General features: G+C 44.2%; 2 protein-coding genes and 1 pseudogene across 6 annotated transcripts in view; 2 read left to right on the forward strand and 1 right to left on the reverse strand.

Moving 5' to 3' along the window:
- foxp4 (forkhead box P4) overlaps nt 1–20,263 on the reverse strand; it is a 390,233-nt gene that overhangs the window by 286,457 nt on the left and 83,513 nt on the right. The window lies entirely within an intron of this gene.
- On the forward strand, nt 4,708–9,467 carry LOC311028166 (serine/threonine-protein kinase TBK1-like). Of its 4 annotated transcripts, XM_084032501.1 has the most exons (10): nt 4,722–4,750; nt 4,858–4,959; nt 5,235–5,292; nt 6,059–6,135; nt 6,234–6,273; nt 6,373–6,474; nt 7,327–7,423; nt 7,563–7,654; nt 7,783–7,854; nt 7,956–9,467. In XM_084032501.1, the coding sequence occupies exons 3-10, from the start codon at nt 5,243–5,245 to the stop codon at nt 8,017–8,019; spliced, it is 594 nt and encodes a 197-aa protein (XP_083888627.1). In that variant the 5' UTR covers nt 4,722–4,750; nt 4,858–4,959; nt 5,235–5,242; the 3' UTR covers nt 8,020–9,467. The 4 variants fall into 4 exon arrangements, with proteins under 4 accessions (XP_083888629.1, XP_083888627.1, XP_083888628.1 ...); XM_084032503.1 differs by lacking the exon at nt 4,858–4,959 and having other exon boundaries at nt 4,708–4,750; XM_084032502.1 differs by lacking the exon at nt 4,722–4,750 and having other exon boundaries at nt 4,763–4,959.
- LOC311028267 (inhibitor of nuclear factor kappa-B kinase subunit epsilon-like) lies at nt 9,956–17,852 on the forward strand (annotated as a pseudogene). The gene is made up of 14 exons (XR_014599416.1): nt 9,956–10,811; nt 12,843–13,039; nt 13,424–13,482; nt 13,614–13,705; nt 13,803–13,904; nt 14,187–14,244; nt 14,662–14,774; nt 14,860–14,936; nt 15,035–15,074; nt 15,174–15,275; nt 16,127–16,223; nt 16,364–16,455; nt 16,602–16,673; nt 16,775–17,852. The product of XR_014599416.1 is annotated as an inhibitor of nuclear factor kappa-B kinase subunit epsilon-like (transcript).

A 20,263-nucleotide genomic window follows, 5' to 3' on the forward strand; every position in this document is an offset into this window, starting at 1 on the left:
ATCCAGAACGCTGCAGCACGCCTTATCTTCAATCTACCCAAATTCTCCCACGTGACCCCCCTCCTCCGTGACCTCCACTGGCTCCCTGTTGCAGCACGCATCCAATTCAAGACGATGACACTGGCCTTCAGGGCCATCAATGGAACGGCACCTGCCTACCTTCAAACACTGGTCAAACCTCATGCCCCGAAGCGAGCACTCCGCTCCTCTACTTCAGCTGGCCGGCTGGTACCACCATCGCTGAAATCAAACAAATGTCGCTCAGCAAAGTCCAGACTCTTCTCTGTTCTGGTGCCTCAGTGGTGGAACGAACTCCCGACCAATGTCAGGACAGCAGAGTCATTTGCCATCTTCCGAAAAAGGCTCAAGACTCACCTGTTCAGACTTCACCTCGACTCTACATAGCATGACCCACTAACACCCTCCCTCGACCCCCCCCCCCCCCCCGCAAAAAAAAAAAAAAAAAACTCGGATCGTAGCACTGTTACTCTTGAAGTACTACTTTACTCAGATGAGGACCTAGCACTTGTTCTATTTTTTAGCTCTTACTGCATCGGCAATGATACGTCGTGGTTTCTTTGTTTCCTTCTTTTGACAAATGTACTTATTGTAAGTCGCTTTGGACAAAAGCGTCTGCTAAATGACCTAAATGTAAATGTAAATGTAAATATCTGTGATCACTATAAGCGGTTTCCACTATATCAACTCGATTTTGACACTCTCACACTCACACTTGCCCCATGTTACCAACAACAATGTGTTGGAATTTACAGTGTATGTAGGCTAAATGAAAGCAGAAATATTCAGCACTGACATGACGCTTGATGCGCCTACACAATGTAATCAGCGTGGTCAATCAAATGACACAATCACATGCCTACAAAGTTACCAACAACATGTTGGAATTTACAGTATTCGGAACTGGCTTGCGCCCATGAAGTGGCCTCAAGCCAGGTTCAGCCGCGCTCAAGCGGAGTGAAGAAAAGAGCGGATAAGCGTCGCAGCGCAGCGGCAGCGCAGCGGCAGCGAGTGAGGAGTTCAGTACCACGGACAGCACGCGTAAAAAGATTTGACAACCTTTGAAATTATATAGGCCTAATTAATGAAGACGGTGACACATTTTCCAATAAAAAAAACAATGAACCAGCAAAATCATATAGGCTAATGAATGAATTTTGACAATTCCAGTTACAGTACAAACGCACTCAATAAATGTCCTACCTTATTTATAGATGAATTCCATCCTACGGGCCTTCTTGGTAAACTCCGCGATGACTTTGTCATAGAAGCTTTCATCCGACTTGATTTTCTGAAGCATCCTCCGTTCTATAGACATCATGGCAAGGCCGGACAATCTCTGCTGGCCCATGGCGTTGCGCTGATATGTCTTGATCCGTTTTAGTCCAGAGAATGTTCTTTCTACCGAGGCAGTGGTGGATGGCAGTGTTAGGAACAATTCACACAGTTTGTAGAGTTGGGGCATGGCATCGCACAGGCCATTTGAGCGCATGAAACTGATTAATTCCGAGACGTTTCGTTTTTTCAGATCAGGAGACACATACAACACTTTCAGCTCACTGCGCAAAAGCACATCATCAAAAAACTGTCCATATGTGTATTTGAGAGAGTCAAATGCGCTCTCTGGAAATGCCTGCTCATACTGATGGAATCTGGGGAAGTCCAGGAGACCCAGAAATGTCATCTTCTCCAAAGATGAAAGACGCTGTTGCATTTGGGAATCAATTGCGTCCAGCACTTTGAAATAAAGTTCTTTATATTCCGTTTTTCTGTCGCCTGCCCCTCTGCACCTCTTTGCTGGGTTCTCAGGTTCTGGGACCAGAGCAAAAACATGTTCAAAATCCCCTCTCTGTCTTTGCAACTGTTCCGCTGTTCTCTTCATTTGACTCACACAATAGCCAATGTCAAAGCCTTTGGTTTGCAGAATGTTGAAAAGTACATCTGTGTGTGAAAAAACATCCGAAAAAAGCTGCAGGAGAAATACGACTTTGGGGTCGTTTAAATATTGCAGAAAGCCCCCTGCTGAAAGAATGGACCTCTCGTCCCAGTCCAACGGATTGTTCCTGATTTCATTGAACAGTTCAATTAGTGCTTCGTGGTTTTCTTTTGCTGTGTTAACTAACCTAGACGTGTAGTTCCACCTAGTTGGGGCAGCTCGGGGAAATCGCCTCTTCACAATGTCATCAAGAGCCTTGGTGCGCTTTGTAGAGGTAACAAAAAATGACGCCAGGCCATTTAAAGTTGAAAAGAAAACCTTGCCGTCTTTGATAGTGTTGCACGCTTGTGACAGCACCAAGTTAAGAGTGTGGGCAATGCAATGTACGAAACAGCAGGACGGGTAACGGTCCCTAACCTTGGCCTGCAGGCCATTTAGGTGGCCAGACATCACTGCGGCTCCGTCATATGTTTGACCGACAAGTCTGACACCGCATTGCATTTCATCAACAGCGGCAAAAACATGCTCTGCTAGGGCCGTGGCTGTTCTGTCAGCGCTGACATCAGAAAAGCCCACAAATCTCTCTTCCACTTCTCCCTCTTTAGTGACATATCTCCAGACAGTAGAAAGCTGGGCGAAGTTGGACACATCAGTTGTCTCATCAAGTAGTATAGCTACAAAGCTTGCATCTTTGATTTCGGATTTTATCTCATTTAACACCACACTAGCCACAGCTTCAATCAAATCATTCTGAATGTGGCTTGACATGCCAGAGAACACAGTACATGTCTCCAAATGATGGGCAAGCCTCTCATCATATTTCCGGAGTAGATTGACAAGTTCAATGTAGTTACCGCGGTTGTCTGATCCTTCCCCTTCTGTGTGCCCTCGAAATCCCTGCTCCTGTGCTCCAAGGTAGACAACGATGTCCACAAGCCTCTTCAACACGTCCCGGTTCTTTTTTACCCGCGCGTTGTGCTGCTCTGTGGCCAGTCGCAGTCCCTCATTCAGCTGATGATCAATCCGTGTGTTTCCAAATGTCTGCAGTTTTACCATACAAAGGATGTGCGAAGATGCACGCTCATGCTTGCTCATAGCAGTGTGAAGGTTGTTTAAATCACCATAACCTGTCGTGGTCCAGACTGTGTGTTCCGTGGAAAAAAGGAGACACGGCCAACAGAACAGTTTGCTAACCTGTGGACAGCCAGCTAGCCATTTATGTTTCTCATACGTGCTAGCTTGAAAGTGACGGACGAAATTCTTTGCAGTCTTCGTGATATTTACTTCAGGAGTAGGCCGTCCACTTGAAATTATAGTTTTTTTTTCCTCAAAAGTTCTCCGCGAAAACGGCACTGAACGCAAAGCCTGAATATGATTAATATTTTCAGTCATTTTGACCAGGCTACACAATGAATGAACCACTGACAGTTTCCCACTGAACAATTCAAATAAGTCATTTTTTGCGCATGCGCGTTGGCAGATAAGCTGCTTCACTGACAGCTTTTTTGCCATTCAAAACGCTCATCTACAGTAAACACGGCCTTTAGCAGTAACTGTACTAGTCGGTGTCACAGTGCGCATGCGCGAAACAAGCTGTCAGCTTTCCAGCTTTTCGCAAGCGAAACGGACAGATTAGGCACGGATTTAAGACCAAAACAGTAAAACTAAGGTATTGTATAATTGAACACACTGCCAGATTAATATTTTCAATTATTTTTATTGAAGGGCTTGGGCATGCACTGCATTTATAGCTTATTATGACCGCTCGCCCATGATATATTATATATTGAGATATTGATGTCCCTTTGAGCAGAATTACAGTTGTAGCAGTGATCCAAGAGCTTTGACCCTGATCTTAAAATGGAGTCAGGATGCAGAATGAGCCCTGACATTTAAAAAAAATAGTCGAGCGGACAAAAATGCTCTTTCTCCCCTCAGGGTGTCAGCATTCTTTGAGGAGGTGGCTGCTCAGACCAGCATAGAAGTTCAGCTGCAGCATCTGCTGTACCTCGGTCACGACCTCCCCCTGGAGGGGAACATGAAGGTGGTCAACCTCCCGCGTACTTCACCTGATGCGCCCCTCATTCTGCTCAGCTGTAGGCCTGAAGAAATTACCAGCCTGCCCTTTAGAGAACGTGAGACGATCAAAATACACCTTTGATATGTTCCTGTTAAGTCTTACAGTTCCTCTTTTATTCATTCTTTGATTTTCCCCTGGGGAGATATGAGAGAGCTTTGACATGAGGTGTTTTCCAGCATCACACATACTCATACAACACTTAAATATCTTTATGAATCAGCTGTTTCATGCCACTTTTGTTTAGTAATATTTATGTCAATGCCAATCCCAATTATAAGGAAATTATGTACAAAAGAGTGCATGGTGAATGTTGGTTACAAAGGAGAGTATCACATTTAAAATTATGTGTGCATACAATTATAAATACCAAGGCACACACACATACTTGGACACTGTTTCCGTTAGAATGATGTATTTTCTTTTTCTCTACTCTGCAGCAGAGACTCCAGTTATCCCATCTAGGTTCGACGTTATGGCAGACTACAACTACTCCAAGGTACTGCTGCTTCTTTGATTTTCTTAGGCATTCATAATGTTATGTGGAATTTTTTTCTTTTAATTTGATGTATTATAAGAACCGAATACATTATTTATGATCTCCTTTAATCCCCCTCTTCTCTGCAGGTAATGATGGGAGTGGTCCACCAGTATCTGAGGACAGTACAGCTGCTGCACACACAGCGGGAGCTGCTGCTGCAAGGATACTACAGCTACATGTGAGACACTAGGATTATTTGAAGTAATGCTGAGGTTATGGACTAACTCGAGCTAACCATCTTCTCCTGTTAATTTCCCCTCCTCTCTCACTCTTATCGTTCCTCAGGATGAGGTTGCGCCGAGAGTGTGAAAAAGCAATGCACAGTATCGGCATGATCACCATTAGATTGCAGTCTTGCCTCAATGCAGAACACAGGACTCAAACACTGTGAGTTTATCCACACACCTTTTTGAGCGAGATAAAGGAAATCTGTGATCTCACACTTGGGAGTGTTGAAATGCACAAATATGTGTTTTATAACATCAGTTAGGCAAATGGAGCTGTACTTTTTCAGGCTGAATTTGCCACTGTGAGTGTGATGTAGCTTTAGATCGCTCACTCTTTGATCAGAACTGCTATCAACTTATTTTGTGGATTGTTATAATACAGCATGTAACCTCCTTTTTCCTATTCCACTTATCTGTTGTTTGTGTTTTTTTTAGAGGCCAATATGATTCAGATCACCAAGGTTCAACTGCGAGCAGGCAAAAGTTGCATCTGGTGAGTAGGGTCATGAAGAAGTATCACTGATGGACTGATGGAAATAGATTGTGGATTTTTCTGTATTTTTATGCCACTATTCCTTCAGTCATGAGTATAAGTGCAGATCATAAAGAAAGGGGACGGTACGCAGCAAAGCAGACCTGTTTTGATGGTCAACTATTGGCTTGTATAAATGTACTTATGGGGATAAATTACCTCACTATTGAAAGTAGGTATTGTATTGAGTATTGTCGTTATTCTAGTACAAATGCCAAAATGATACTTTCATGAATGCCTCATTTTGAGAAATATAAACATGTTTTTCTACTTAAACCCTCTTCCCCAAACATATGTTGTTAAAAAGAGAATTTAGTTATGATTATATGCACCATTCAAACCTATGACATTGCAGATACTGTATTGTAAGCCCTAATATATCCTTCACCAGAGGTGCAACATTGCTGAACTCAAGACACATTTAATCTGAATAAGTGTAATCTAATCCAGGATTACGGACTGTGAACTGTTCATTTAGTGGTAGATTTGTTGATGCAGCTGTCAGAGTCTGTGGCTGCTGTCTCTACAGGTTCGAGAGCACCTGCCTATATACGCCGCAGGAATCCAAGAGTTTCAGAACTGACTGGACCATCTGCAGATAGAACAGGCCAAACTAGCAGAGACGCTGGCCAATGACAAGAGGTGCTCCAGACACGCAGAGATTCAAAGCCTCAGAGTGGCCTCCTTCATTTGTGGTGTTTGAACTCTGACCTCTTGCCTCCCACAGCTGTCCGAAGATGGAGATGCTGCTGAAGAAGATAACAGCAATTCATCAGCATTATCGTAAAGACAGACAAATTGGCAGTATGTATGTTTTTTTGTTGGTATGTACTGTATTTTATCACTCCTTTTGTACATGTGAATATTGACAATACCTCACTGTTTTCTTATTCTTACCACAGAGTTGGCCTATAATGACGAGCAGATCCACAAGTTTGAGAAGTGAGTATTTGCCCACACAGCTGCTGTCCTTCTCACACAGCCTGTAATGAATGTTATTCTGAGCTCTCCTGTAATCTCCTTGCTACTCTTCCATCCCAGAATCCACCTGTCGTCCCACATTAAGCGAGTGAAATCTCTCCTCAGAGAGGAGTGCGTGCCGAGATACAAAGAGCTGCTGGCTTCAATAAGGACGTGGAGCAGGTCAGAGGAGGCTCTCAAGTCTCTCCGAATACACAGCCGATTCAAACACTATGAGTATTTACAATAAGATATAGGTTTGTTTGATTTGACATCCATTCACACAGATGATGGAAGCTTATGTATGAACAAGATTAGAGAGAACAGGAGGCATTATACAGTCCTCAAACAGATTACATTTATGGGAAGTATTAATCTTCACTTCACACTTATTTAACAAGTTATATTGAGATTATATTCTACTTCAGTATTTTTTTGGATAAAGCAATACATTTTGAAAATTACATTTTTTATTTTGCACAATCGAAAATGAAAAATTTGATTGTTTTTTCCCTGAGATTTCCAAATGCATGAAAAAAATAGAACACCTCTGGAGCTCCGCTGGAGCTATGTCACGTGCCCACCAACTGTTACGGTGAAGGTTTGGTAACTTAAACCTTGAATAAAAAAAAAATGTTGTTCAACTATCACTTTAACTAGTGAGATTTTCATGTATTTTTTTCATTTTAAACCATATTTTGTAAATAGTGTGAAAATATCAAACGCTCAATATGCAGAGAAACAAACACAGCCCACATTAAGAAACTGTCTTCTTTAAATGAGCCGTCGGGTATCTGGTGTCTGATTAGAGGGTTTTAACATAATTTTATTTCATGACAAAGATTAGTCCCAAACGTTCAACTCTCAGAATTGACCTGGTAAAATTAGGACTGATTTCAAACAATAGATGGTGTTTTGAGCCATTTTCAACAATGAAATGTCCATTTTTCTCATTGGTTTTCTCTCTGTTCTGCATGCCATCGGCACATTTTAAAGGCGGTAGCTTTGACTTACTGAAGTATCTCCCTTCCGCAGTGTTTTACTGGAGATGCACACCCGAATGCAGGACTTCAGCTCTTTCTCTACAGGCTTGTTGGCAGACCTGGAGATGAGTGAGCAGTGTCAATATAAGGTCAACTTTTTATAAACGTTGTAGCATAACAGGATGCACAAACATGTATTCTTGAACTGATTAAAAAAATAGTTATGTGATATTTGTGATGTTTATTCATGTTGGATTTCTATAGTCACATCTCACCTGTCCTCCTCAGGCTCTGGACAGAATCCTGCTAACTTTGCAGTCCAAGCGTACAGGACAACAAGCTGAAATTGCACCAAGGGACAAGGACCAGATGGTGTCGAGGTGTGTGTGTGTGTGTCTGTGTGTGTGTGTGTGTGTGTGTGTGTGTGTGTGTGTGTGTGTGTGTGTGTTCGCGCAAGATAAAGATGGTTTCCCAGTCTGCCCTGATAACAGATCTCCCTTTGTTCTAGGATGCACCATCTGAAGGAGGAAATGGAGATTCTGGTGAGGGAACTACAGTGTAACAACAGCATTATTGAAAGGTTAGTTGAGTCACTGACTTCCTGTCGCTGTCGAAACACACACCTCCATATACAGAAAGTGACAACGTATGCATATGTCTGTGTTTGTGTCTGTCCTTTAGTCTGGGGACAGTGAACCCTGCAGCGTCACTGGAGCCCAGCTTGGCCAGACCTTCGACGCTGTGACTAAAATGCAACATCTTTACATCTTAACTCACAAATACAGACACACACACATGCGCACACAAACACACCAACTCACATACTGACAAGCACCTCGTTTTAAGTGCCACCCAAGAACAGTTATGGACAATGTACCAGATTTTCCTACAAGGACCATCTGCAGCCCCGTGCTCTACGGAGAGGAAGCAGCAGAAGACAATCAATAAACGTGTGAATCTCAATTTAGAGATACGTGATGGACAGAATGGGGAAGTGTGAAACTGTGTGTGACAGCGTGTGTGGCTGGAAACTGAGTATGGCAGTTCAATACAAACCTCATTAATGCCTTTAGTGTTATTGTATTTCTAATAGGCTGCCAAAGAGATGGACCGTCAGGATAAAGCAAAATGAATGCCAAGTCAGCTGCTAGAGTATTTTCTAAGGGTGCGTTTCTTCTTTGTCCCACAGAAGAAGAACTCTGGAGAACCTTTAAATGATTAAACATACTGACGTTCTATCTCCCCGTCTCTGTGTGTCTGTCTGTCGTATGTCTGTGATTGTTGATGGCTTGAGACGCCTGTCTTTTTTTTTTTTTTTTTCTAATGGTTGATCATTCAAATGGTGACTTAATTTCTAGTTTTATTCATTGGAAACACTGTGAATGAATGGTATATTGATTACATCATTGATTGTGATTCTGATGCAGCACTGTAGTTTTGAAGTGACATCCGTGTCTCTTCATGTTGATGTTCAACTTGAATGATGAGTCAGTTTCTTGCATTTTGTCTCAGGTTTCACTGTAAAAGGGAAAGAGCACATTAGTACGAAATAACATTCACTGCTGAGGTTCACGTGGATGTTGTAAGTTTATAAAGGGGAACGGGTGTTCAAGGTTAGAGAAAAATCAAAGAAATCTACTTTTACTATACTTATTCACTCTTTTTTGCCACATTTTAAATCTTTCATTTGCTCTTGTCTTGAGAAATGTCCTCTGATGAAGTTACTCAGGCTGAGAAGTGAAAGTAAAAACCATTTCATGTCCCATCTTGTAAGTTTGACATCTCTACATACCTGAATGACTGTGACAGCACACTCTTAATATGCAGTCTGAGACTTTAAGGTTAAAATGTGTATTGGGGAAGATGAAGGGCCTCAAAACAAAACAGAAAACAAGTGGGCTGTTGTGACATCGCACGTTTGCTTCAGATCTGTATTGTCAGAGAAGGAAATTGAAAGTTCTTCACACGGTCTGCGTGGGAGTGGTGTGGGTGTCCTGGGGGCTTTCTCACTTTAGTTAGGGGGAGGGCGAGTGCAACGGCCTTTGTGGGTTTATGCTGCTCATATGACGTGCTCTTGGGCAAAATGGAACATTTTGATAACTTTCCTCTTCACACACAAACAAGTGTGACATTGTGTTTTGATGACTAGACTGTTGTATATCATGGCAATATTAAATATGTGCTGTGGGATTACTTCTATGCCTTGCTGTGCTGTTTTATTCCTATACGTCACTTTAATGAGTTCATGGGTTCATCATAGTGTGGTTTAACAGAGAGCCATCTTTAGCACCTACAAAATAGTAATAAATAATTTACTACACACTACACATATTAATCCAGTGTAGTAAGTAGTTATTCACCAATTCGTTCATCTGACTGGTTCTATTTCTGTAGTCTTTGATCAAAGGGAGAGTATTAAGATAGTAGGACTACATTTAGAATAAAGGCCGGGTGAAATGGTGATTAAAGGGCAGATTACACGGATTACAACGAGTCAGGAGGAAGTTAAGTGTTGTTATCCAGCTGATTTGCTGGTTAATAATTCAGCGAAACAAATCAGACCTCCAGTCCCGGGGATTAGAGCGCGTGCCTGTCGCTTTAAAGGGAGCGCGCTCGCAGCGGAGGTGTCAGATCTCTTGCGTCACTACTACACGCTTGTCGCGGGCATGAGTTGAGTTTACATTCAGGGCACGGAGTAACAACACGCACCAACACACACTCGGCAACAATAACGGCCACGCACAGACGCAACACTACGGGATAATGGCGTCCGGGAGCGTGGTGGGACAGCACCCGGTTCCGCACAGGCTGGAGTCGGAACCGCTGCTCTTCAAACTGTCCGCGGGTAGGAAGAAAATCACCCTGCCGAGGAAGTCGTCCTGGGAGAAGATGATGTCCAGGAGAACCTCGGGGAGCGGCGGGGAATGCGGACCGGTCCCTGCTGAAGGGCACTCGGGAGGGACCCCGTGCATCGTCTCCGGGACCGGCGGGAGAAACGGCGGTGAGAGGAGATAGGGTGTCCGGCGAAGGATGCGGAGCTCCTGCTGCGCCACGTAGCCCGGACCCGGGCGGAGAAGAGGGCAGCGCCGACTGCGGCTGGCGCACCGCAAACGGGCACACAAACGGTGACCCGAACCCAGGTGGACGGAGGGGGTCTTCGCACAAGAGGTCCGGCGTGAATGTCATGTCAAACGGAGCTGTTACGAATGGACACAAAGGGGCGCACCTGTACCAAGACGCGCCACACGGGAGACGGGACACCGGGAGCGGACACGGCGGGCATCAGTACGTCTCCTCCGCGCCGGTAAAAGCACACACCGGTAGCCTTCCGCTGGAGCGGCTCACGCAGGGCAGGACTGGGGTCGTGAAGCTGGCGCGCACCGAGCCGCTCCAGGGAGGCCTGGTCCATCTTTCCACAGGGAGAGGACCCTCGGGCCACGAGGGGCATAGGACACCGGTTCGAGTCCAAGCCCTGTACGCGAGACTGGTGTGACGCCTGTAGCCGCGAGGTCACTGCACAGTCACTCAAGTGTCAAAGTAAGTAGTCCTCCAAATCCAGAGTTTCGTTGTGTGCATGTTTAGTGAATATCAGTGACATTTGAATTTTCTCACAGCAGCATAACATTATTTTAAAGAAAATATAATAATATAATAAATAATAAGCCACAAAGAATGTGCAAATGTCTGGTAAACGTTTGAACTCCAGCTTTAACTTAAGCTATAGTGTTTGTGCAAATGTAAACACAGAGCTCCATCTTAATAAGAAATAAAAATAACAAATGAGAAAAAGTATGCGTTGTGATGGCCTCCGTTATCTCCCTCCATCATGTGATTTATTGTCATACGGGGTGCCTTTTTGCGAAAAAGGCTTCCTCTTGTTTATTCTCTTGGCCTCTCCCTCCTTCGGCCTATCCAATGGTTTATTCTCTTGGCCTCTCCCTCCTTCGGCCTATCCAATGGTTTATTCTCTTGGCCTCTCCCTCCTTCGGCCTATCCTTGCTTTGGTGGGCATGTCCCAAGCCCACCTTGTACCCAAGCATCTCCATGGTTGCTGTTGCTGTAGATACGGATGCTGCTTTTTTGTTAACCCTGATTGTGGGTTACGAGGTATCCAATGGTCCCACATTTCAACAACTCTGGATTTTCTGCCCACGTCCATCCAGTGTTGTTGTTGCAGTAGCCCATTCTCCATCTATTCCCCGTCTATTTTTGTGTTCACTCCTGCCTGAGGTAGGCCTGTATATCATGAGGGGTCTTGCCTAAGGACCCTTACTGGATGATGTCCTGACCGGGATTCGAACCCCGCTCTCCCGTGTTCCAGTCACTGAACATAACCACTGTACTATACCAGCTGATATATATATATATATGGCTTGACGCTACAAATGCGCGAAAACAAGCGAAGCAGGGCTCTGACGACAACATTCTGTTTTCCCCGTCGCCATGGCAAGGCTTCCCCCGCGCCGACCCCCCCTCAGCTGGCGAGTTCGACAGTGCGTGCGCGTATAGCCCCGTTCACGAAGCAGGGCTCTGACGACAACATTCTGTTTTCCCCCGTCGCCATGGCAAGGCTTCCCCCGCGCCGACCCCCCCCCCCCCCCCCCCCCCTCAGCTGGCGAGTTCGACAGTGCGTGCGCGTATAGCCCCGTTCACATACGTCGCTACTCGCCCGCCAATCGCTTTTTCGCTTAATTCTACTCGCTGGCAAAAAAAAAACTCACTTCCGCCGGCGGAGAGTTCAAGCGGCAACTCTCCCGATTTGGTACTCGCTTCACTCGCATCGCAAAAAGTTACATTATTTTCTCTCCGTCCCCGCCCACATCGCATCGCCTGTCCTGGCCACATCCCGCTAGAACACATTCACATTCATTGACAGCTGTCGCTCAGAGATGGGCGAGTGGCGACGTATGTGAACGAGGCTTCAGTCAAAACCAGAACACCAAGTAAGGCTGAGAAATAGTCACCCACTTATATTGTATTACTACTACTAATAATAGTCATGATAAACTAATAGTTTAAAGACTCAGCACTGTGTTTTAGTCATTTTTGTTTTCATCTTTTCTTGAATGCTTAAACTCCTCAACCCCATTTAGTATGTCAACATTTGTATCAGAACCAGCAGTTTGTAAGAAATTGGTCAGTAATTGATATGTCATATTTTGGTTCTCAAAATTCACCAAATTGATGCATTAAAATGAAATTATTCAAATTATGAGTTGCATTTTTCTTTATATCATAAGGAAGATAGCATTTTATGTTACGTATACAGTAGATAGAACCTATTCAGAGGGAAATTCAGCTTCTCAGAAGAATTGCCGCTTATCAATTAATCGATCATCGATCGATAAGATGAAAGAACTATCGATTAATGATTAATCGATAGTTGATCGATTAATATATATATATATATTATATATTGAGATATTGATGTCCCTTTGAGCAGAATTACAGTTGTAGCAGTGATCCAAGAGCTTTGACCCTGATCTTAAAATGGAGTCAGGATGCAGAATGAGCCCTGACATTTAAAAAAAATAGTCGAGCGGACAAAAATGCTCTTTCTCCCCTCAGGGTGTCAGCATTCTTTGAGGAGGTGGCTGCTCAGACCGGCATAGAAGTTCAGCTGCAGCATCTGCTGTACCTCGGTCACGACCTCCCCCTGGAGGGCAACATGAAGGTGGTCAACCTCCCGCGTACTTCACCTGACGCGCCCCTCATTCTGCTCAGCTGTAGGCCTGAAGAAATTACCAGCCTGCCCTTTAGAGAACGTGAGACGATCAAAATACACCTTTGATATGTTCCTGTTAAGTCTTACAGTTCCTCTTTTCTTCATTCTTTGATTTTCCCCTGGGGAGATATGAGAGAGCTTTGACATGAGGTGTTTTCCAGCATCACACATACTCATACAACACTTAAATATCTTTATGAATCAGCTGTTTCATGCCACTTTTGTTTAGTAATATTTATGTCAATGCCAAACCCAATTATAAGGAAATTATGTACAAAAGAGTGCATGGTGAATGTTGGTTACAAAGGAGAGTATCACATTTGAAATTATGTGTGCATACAATTATAAATACCAAGGCACACACACATACTTGGACACACTGTTTCCGTTAGAATGATGTATTTTCTTTTTCTCTACTCTGCAGCAGAGACTCCAGTTATCCCATCTAGGTTCGACGTTATGGCAGACTACAACTACTCCAAGGTACTGCTGCTTCTTTGATTTTCTTAGCTAGGCATTCATAATGTTATGTGGAATTTTTTCTTTTAATTTGATGTATTATAAGAACCGAATACATTATTTATGATCTCCTTTAATCCCCCTCTTCTCTGCAGGTAATGATGGGAGTGGTCCACCAGTATCTGAGGACAGTACAGCTGCTGCACACACACCGGGAGCTGCTGCTGCAAGGATACTACAGCTACATGTGATTATTTGAAGTAATGCTGAGGTTATGAACTTACTTGAGCTAACCATCTTCTCCTGTTAATTTCCCCTCCTCTCTCACTCTTATCGTTCCTCAGGATGAGGTTGCGCCGAGAGTGTGAAAAAGCAATGCACAGTATCGGCATGATCACCATTAGATTGCAGTCTTGCCTCAATGCAGAACACAGGACTCAAACACTGTGAGTTTATCCACACACATTTTTGAGGTGATAAAGGGAATCTATGATCTCACACTTGGGAGTGTTGAAATGCACAAATATGTGTTTTATAACATATACAGCAGCTATAGGCAAATGGAGCTGTACTTTTTCAGGCTGAATTTGCCACTGTGAGTGTGATGTAGCTTTAGATCGCTCACTCTTTGATCAGAACTGCTATCAACTTATTTTGTGGATTGTTATAATACAGCATGTAACCTCCTTTTTCCTATTCCCCTTATCTGTTGTTTTTGTTTTATTTAGAGGCCAATATGATTCAGATCACCAAGGTTCAACTGCGAGCAGGCAAAAGTTGCATCTGGTGAGTAGGGTCATGAAGAAGTATCACTGAAGGACTGATGGAATTGTGTATTTTTCTGTATTTTTATGCCACTATTCCTTCAGTCATGAGTATAAGTGCAGATCATAAAGAAAGGGGACGGTATGTAGCAAAGCAGACCTGATTTGATGGTCAACTATTGGCTTGTATAAATGTACTTATGGGGATAAATTACCTCACTATTGAAAGTAGGTATTGTATTGAGTATTGTCGTTATTCTAGTACAAATGCCAAAATGATACTTTCATGAATGCCTCATTTTGAGAGATATAAACTTGCTTTTCTACTTAAGCCCTCTTCCCCAAACATGTTGTTAAAAAGAGAATTTAGTTATGATTGTTCATTTAGTGGTATATTTGTTGATGCAGCTGTCAGAGTCTGTGGCTGCTGTCTCTACAGGTTCGAGAGCACCTGCCTATATACGCCGCAGGAATCCAAGAGTTTCAGAACCGACTGGACCATCTGCAGATAGAACAGGCCAAACTAGCAGAGACGCTGGCCAATGACAAGAGGTGCTCCAGACACGCAGAGATTCAAAGCCTCAGAGTGGCCTCCTTCATTTGTGGTGTTTGAACTCTGACCTCTTGCCTCCCACAGCTGTCCGAAGATGGAGATGCTGCTGAAGAAGATAACAGCAATTCATCAGCATTATCGTAAAGACAGACAAATTGGCAGTATGTATGTTTTTTTGTTGGTATGTACTGTATTTTATCACTCCTTTTGTACATGTGAATATTGACAATACCTCACTGTTTTCTTGTTCTTACCACAGAGTTGGCCTATAATGACGAGCAGATCCACAAGTTTGAGAAGTGAGTATTTGCCCACACAGCTGCTGTCCTTCTCACACAGCCTGTAATGAATGTTATTCTGAGCTCTCCTGTAATCTCCTTGCTACTCTTCCATCCCAGAATCCACCTGTCGTCCCACATTAAGCGAGTGAAATCTCTCCTCAGAGAGTAGTGCGTGCCGAGATACAAAGAGCTGCTGGCTTCAATAAGGACGTGGAGCAGGTCAGAGGAGGCTCTCAAGTCTCTCCGAATACACAGCCGATTCAAACACTATGAGTATTTACAATAAGATATAGGTTTGTTTGATTTGACATCCATTCACACGGATGATGGAAGCTTATGTATGAACAAGATTAGAGAGAACAGGAGGCATTATACAGTCCTCAAACAGATTACATTTATGGGAGTATTAATCTTCACTTCACACTTATTTAACAAGTTATATTGAGATTATAAATTGTATTCTACTTCAGTATTTTTTTGGATAAAGCAATACATTTTGAAAATTATATTTTTTATTTTGCACAATCGAAAATGAAGGGGTACATTTGATTGTTTTTTCCCTGAGATTTCCAAATGCATGAAAAAAATAGAACACCTCTGGAGCTCCGCTGGAGCTATGTCACGTGAAGGTGAAGGTTTGGTAACTTAAACCTTGAATAACAAAAAAAATGTTGTTCAACTATCACTTTAACTAGTGAGATTTTCATGTATTTTTTTCATTTTAAACCATATTTTGTAAATAGTGTGAAAATATCAAACGCTCAATATGCGGAGAAACAAACACAGCCCATATTAAGAAACTGTCTTCTTTAAATGAGCCGTCGGGTATCTGGTGTCTGATCAGAGGGTGTTAACATAATTTTATTTCATGACATGGATGAGTCCCAAACGTTCAACTCTCAGAATTGAGCTTTTAAAATTAGGACTGATTTCAAACAATAGAATGTGTTTTGAGCCATTTTCAACAATGAAATGTCCATTTTTCTCATTGGTTTTCTCTCTGTTCTGCATGCCATCGGCACATTTTAAAGGCGGTAGCTTTGACTTACTGAAGTATCTCCCTTCCGCAGTGTTTTACTGGAGATGCACACCCGAATGCAGGACTTCAGCTCTTTCTCTACAGGCTTGTTGGCAGACCTGGAGATGAGTGAGCAGTGTCAATATAAGGTCAACTTTTTATAAACGTTGTAGCATAACAGGATGCACAAACATGCATTCTTGCACTGATTAAAAAAAATAGTTATGTGATATTTGTGATGTTTATTCATGTTGGATTTCTATAGTCACATCTCACCTGTCCTCCTCAGGCTCTGGACAGAATCCTGCTAACTTTGCAGTCCAAGCGTACAGGACAACAAGCTGAAATTGCACCAAGGGACAAGGACCAGATGGTGTCGAGGTGTGTGTGTGTGTGTCTGTGTGTGTGTGTGTGTGTGTGTGTGTGTGTGTGTGTGTGTGTGTGTGTGTGTGTGTGTGTGTGTGTGTTCGCGCAAGATAAAGATGGTTTCCCAGTCTGCCCTGATAACAGATCTCCCTTTGTTCTAGGATGCACCATCTGAAGGAGGAAATGGAGATTCTGGTGAGGGAACTACAGTGTAACAACAGCATTATTGAAAGGTTAGTTGAGTCACTGACTTCCTGTCGCTGTCGAAACACACACCTCCATATACAGAAAGTGACAACGTATGCATATGTCTGTGTTTGTGTCTGTCCTTTAGTCTGGGGACAGTGAACCCTGCAGCGTCACTGGAGCCCAGCTTGGCCAGACCTTCGACGCTGTGACTAAAATGCAACATCTTTACATCTTAACTCACAAATACAGACACACACACATGCACACACAAACACACAAACTCACATACTGACAAGCACCTCGTTTTAAGTGCCACCCAAGAACAGTTATGGACAATGTACCAGATTTTCCTACAAGGACCATCTGCAGCCCCGTGCTCTACGGAGAGGAAGCAGCAGAAGACAATCAATAAACGTGTGAATCTCAATTTAGAGATACGTGATGGACAGAATGGGGAAGTGTGAAACTGTGTGTGAGAGCGTGTGTGGCTGGAAACTGAGTATGGCAGTTCAATACAAACCTCATTAATGCCTTTAGTGTTATTGTATTTCTAATAGGCTGCCAAAGAGATGGACCGTCAGGATAAAGCAAAAGGAATGCCAAGTCAGCTGCTAGAGTATTTTCTAAGGGTGCGTTTCTTCTTTGTCCCACAGAAGAAGAACTCTGGAGAACCTTAAAATGATTAAACAGACTGACGTTCTATATCCCCGTCTCTGTGTCTGTCTGTCGTATGTCTGTGATGGTTGATGGCTTGAGACGCCTGCTGTCTTTTTTTTTTTTCCAATGGTTGATCATTCAAATGGTTTTATGTGACTTCATTTCTAGTTTTATTCATTGGGAACTCTGAATGAATGGTATATTGATTACATCATTGATTGTGATTCTGATGCAGCACTGTAGTTTTGAAGTGACATCCGTGTCTCTTCATGTTGATGTTCAACTTGAATGATGAGTCAGTTTCTTGCATTTTGTCTCAGGTTTCACTGTAAAAGTGAAAGAGCACATTAGTACGAAATAACATTCACTGCTGAGGTTCACGTGGATGTTGTAAGTTTATAAAGGGGAACGGGTGTTCAAGGTTAGAGAAAAATCAAAGAAATCTACTTTTACTATACTTATTCACTTTTTTTGCCACATTTTTAATCTTTCGTTTGTTCTTGTCTTGAGAAATGTCCTCTGATGAAGTTACTCAGGCTGAGAAGTGAAAGTAAAAACCATTTCATGTCCCATCTTGTAAGCTCCCGGGGATTAGAGCGCGTGCCTGTCGCTTTAAAGGGAGCGCGCTCGCAGCGGAGGTGTCAGATCTCTTGCGTCACTACTACACGCTTGTCGCGGGCATGAGTTGAGTTTACATTCAGGGCACGGAGTAACAACACGCACCAACACACACTCGGCAACAATAACGGCCACGCACAGACGCAACACTACGGGATAATGGCGTCCGGGAGCGTGGTGGGACAGCACCCGGTTCCGCACAGGCTGGAGTCGGAACCGCTGCTCTTCAAACTGTCCGCGGGCAGGAAGAAAATCACCCTGCCGAGGAAGTCGTCCTGGGAGAAGATGATGTCCAGGAGAACCTCGGGGAGCGGCGGGGAATGCGGGCCGGTCCCTGCTGAAGGGCACTCGGGAGGGACCCCGTGCATCGTCTCCGGGACCGGCGGGAGAAACGGCGGTGAGAGGAGAGAGGGTGTCCGGCGAAGGATGCGGAGCTCCTGCTGCGCCACGTAGCCCGGACCCGGGCGGAGAGGAGGGCAGCGCCGACTGCGACTGGCGCACCGCAAACGGGCACACAAACGGTGACCCGAACCCAGGTGGACGGAGGGGGTCTTCGCACAAGAGGTCCGGCGTGAATGTCATGTCAAACGGAGCTGTTACGAATGGACACAAAGGGGCGCACCTGTACCAAGACGCGCCACACGGGAGACGGGACACCGGGAGCGGACACGGCGGGCATCAGTACGTCTCCAACGCACCGAGCCGCTCCGTAGGGAGGCCTGGTCCATCTTTCCACAGGGAGAGAACCCATAGGACACCGGTTCGAGTCCAAGCCCTGTACGCGAGACTGGTGTGACGCCTGTAGCCGCGAGGTCACTGCACAATCACTCAAGTGTCAAAGTAAGTAGTCCTCCAAATCCAGAGTTTCGTTGTGTGCATGTTTAGTGAATATCAGTGACATTTGAATTTTCTCACAGCAGCATAACATTATTTTAAGAACATATAATAATATAATAAATAATAAGCCACAAAGAATGTGCAAATGTCTGGTAAACGTTTGAACTCCAGCTTTAACTTAAGCTTTAGTGTTTGTGCAAATGTAAACACAGAGCTCCATCTTAATAAGAAATAAAAATAACAAATGAGAAAAAGTATGCGCTGTGATGGCCTCCGTTATCTCCCTCCATCATGTGATTTATTGTCATACGGGGTGCCTTTTTGCGAAAAAGGCTTCCTCTTGTTTATTCTCTTGGCCTCTCTCTCCTTCGGCCTATCCAATGGTTTATTCTCTTGGCCTCTCCCTCCTTCGGCCTATCCAATGGTTTATTCTCTTGGCCTCTCCCTCCTTCGGCCTATCCTTGCTTTGGTGGGCATGTCCCAAGCCCACCTTGTACCCAAGCATCTCCATGGTTGCTGTTGCTGTAGATACGGATGCTGCCTCTTTGTCATCAAATGGTCCCACATTTCAACAACTCTGGATTTTCTGCCCTTGTCCATCCAGTGTCGTTGTTCCAGTAGCCCATTCCTCATCAATTTCCCCCTAGCAACAGACCCTGACGACTATTTTTGTGTTCACTCCTGCCTGAGGTAGGCTTGTATATCATGAGGGGTCTTGCCTAAGGACCCTTACTGGATGATGTCCTGACCGGGATTCGAACCCCGCTCTCCCGTGTTCCAGTCACTGAACATAACCACTGTACTATACCAGCTGATATATATATATATATGGCTTGACGCTACAAATGCGCGAAAACAAGCGAAGCAGGGCTCTGACGACAACATTCTGTTTTCCCCGTCGCCATGGCAAGGCTTCCCCCGCGCCGACCCCCCCTCAGCTGGCGAGTTCGACAGTGCGTGCGCGTATAGCCCCGTTCACGAAGCAGGGCTCTGACGACAACATTCTGTTTTCCCCCGTCGCCATGGCAAGGCTTCCCCCGCGCCGACCCCCCCCCCCCTCAGCTGGCGAGTTCGACAGTGCGTGCGCGTATAGCCCCGTTCACATACGTCGCTACTCGCCCGCCAATCGCTTTTTCGCTTAATTCTACTCGCTGGCAAAAAAAAACTCACTTCCGCCGGCGGAGAGTTCAAGCGGCAACTCTCCCGATTTGGTACTCGCTTCACTCGCATCGCAAAAAGTTACATTATTTTCTCTCCGTCCCCGCCCACATCGCATCGCCTGTCCTGGCCACATCCCGCTAGAACACATTCACATTCATTGACAGCTGTCGCTCAGAGATGGGCGAGTGGCGACGTATGTGAACGAGGCTTCAGTCAAAACCAGAACACCAAGTAAGGCTGAGAAATAGTCACCCACTTATATTGTATTACTACTACTAATAATAGTCATGATAAACTAATAGTTTAAAGACTCAGCACTGTGTTTTAGTCATTTTTGTTTTCATCTTTTCTTGAATGCTTA

The sequence above is a fragment of the Eutrigla gurnardus genome (genome assembly GCF_963514095.1).
Source record: "Eutrigla gurnardus genome assembly, chromosome: 2".
NCBI lineage: Eukaryota > Metazoa > Chordata > Actinopteri > Perciformes > Triglidae > Eutrigla > Eutrigla gurnardus.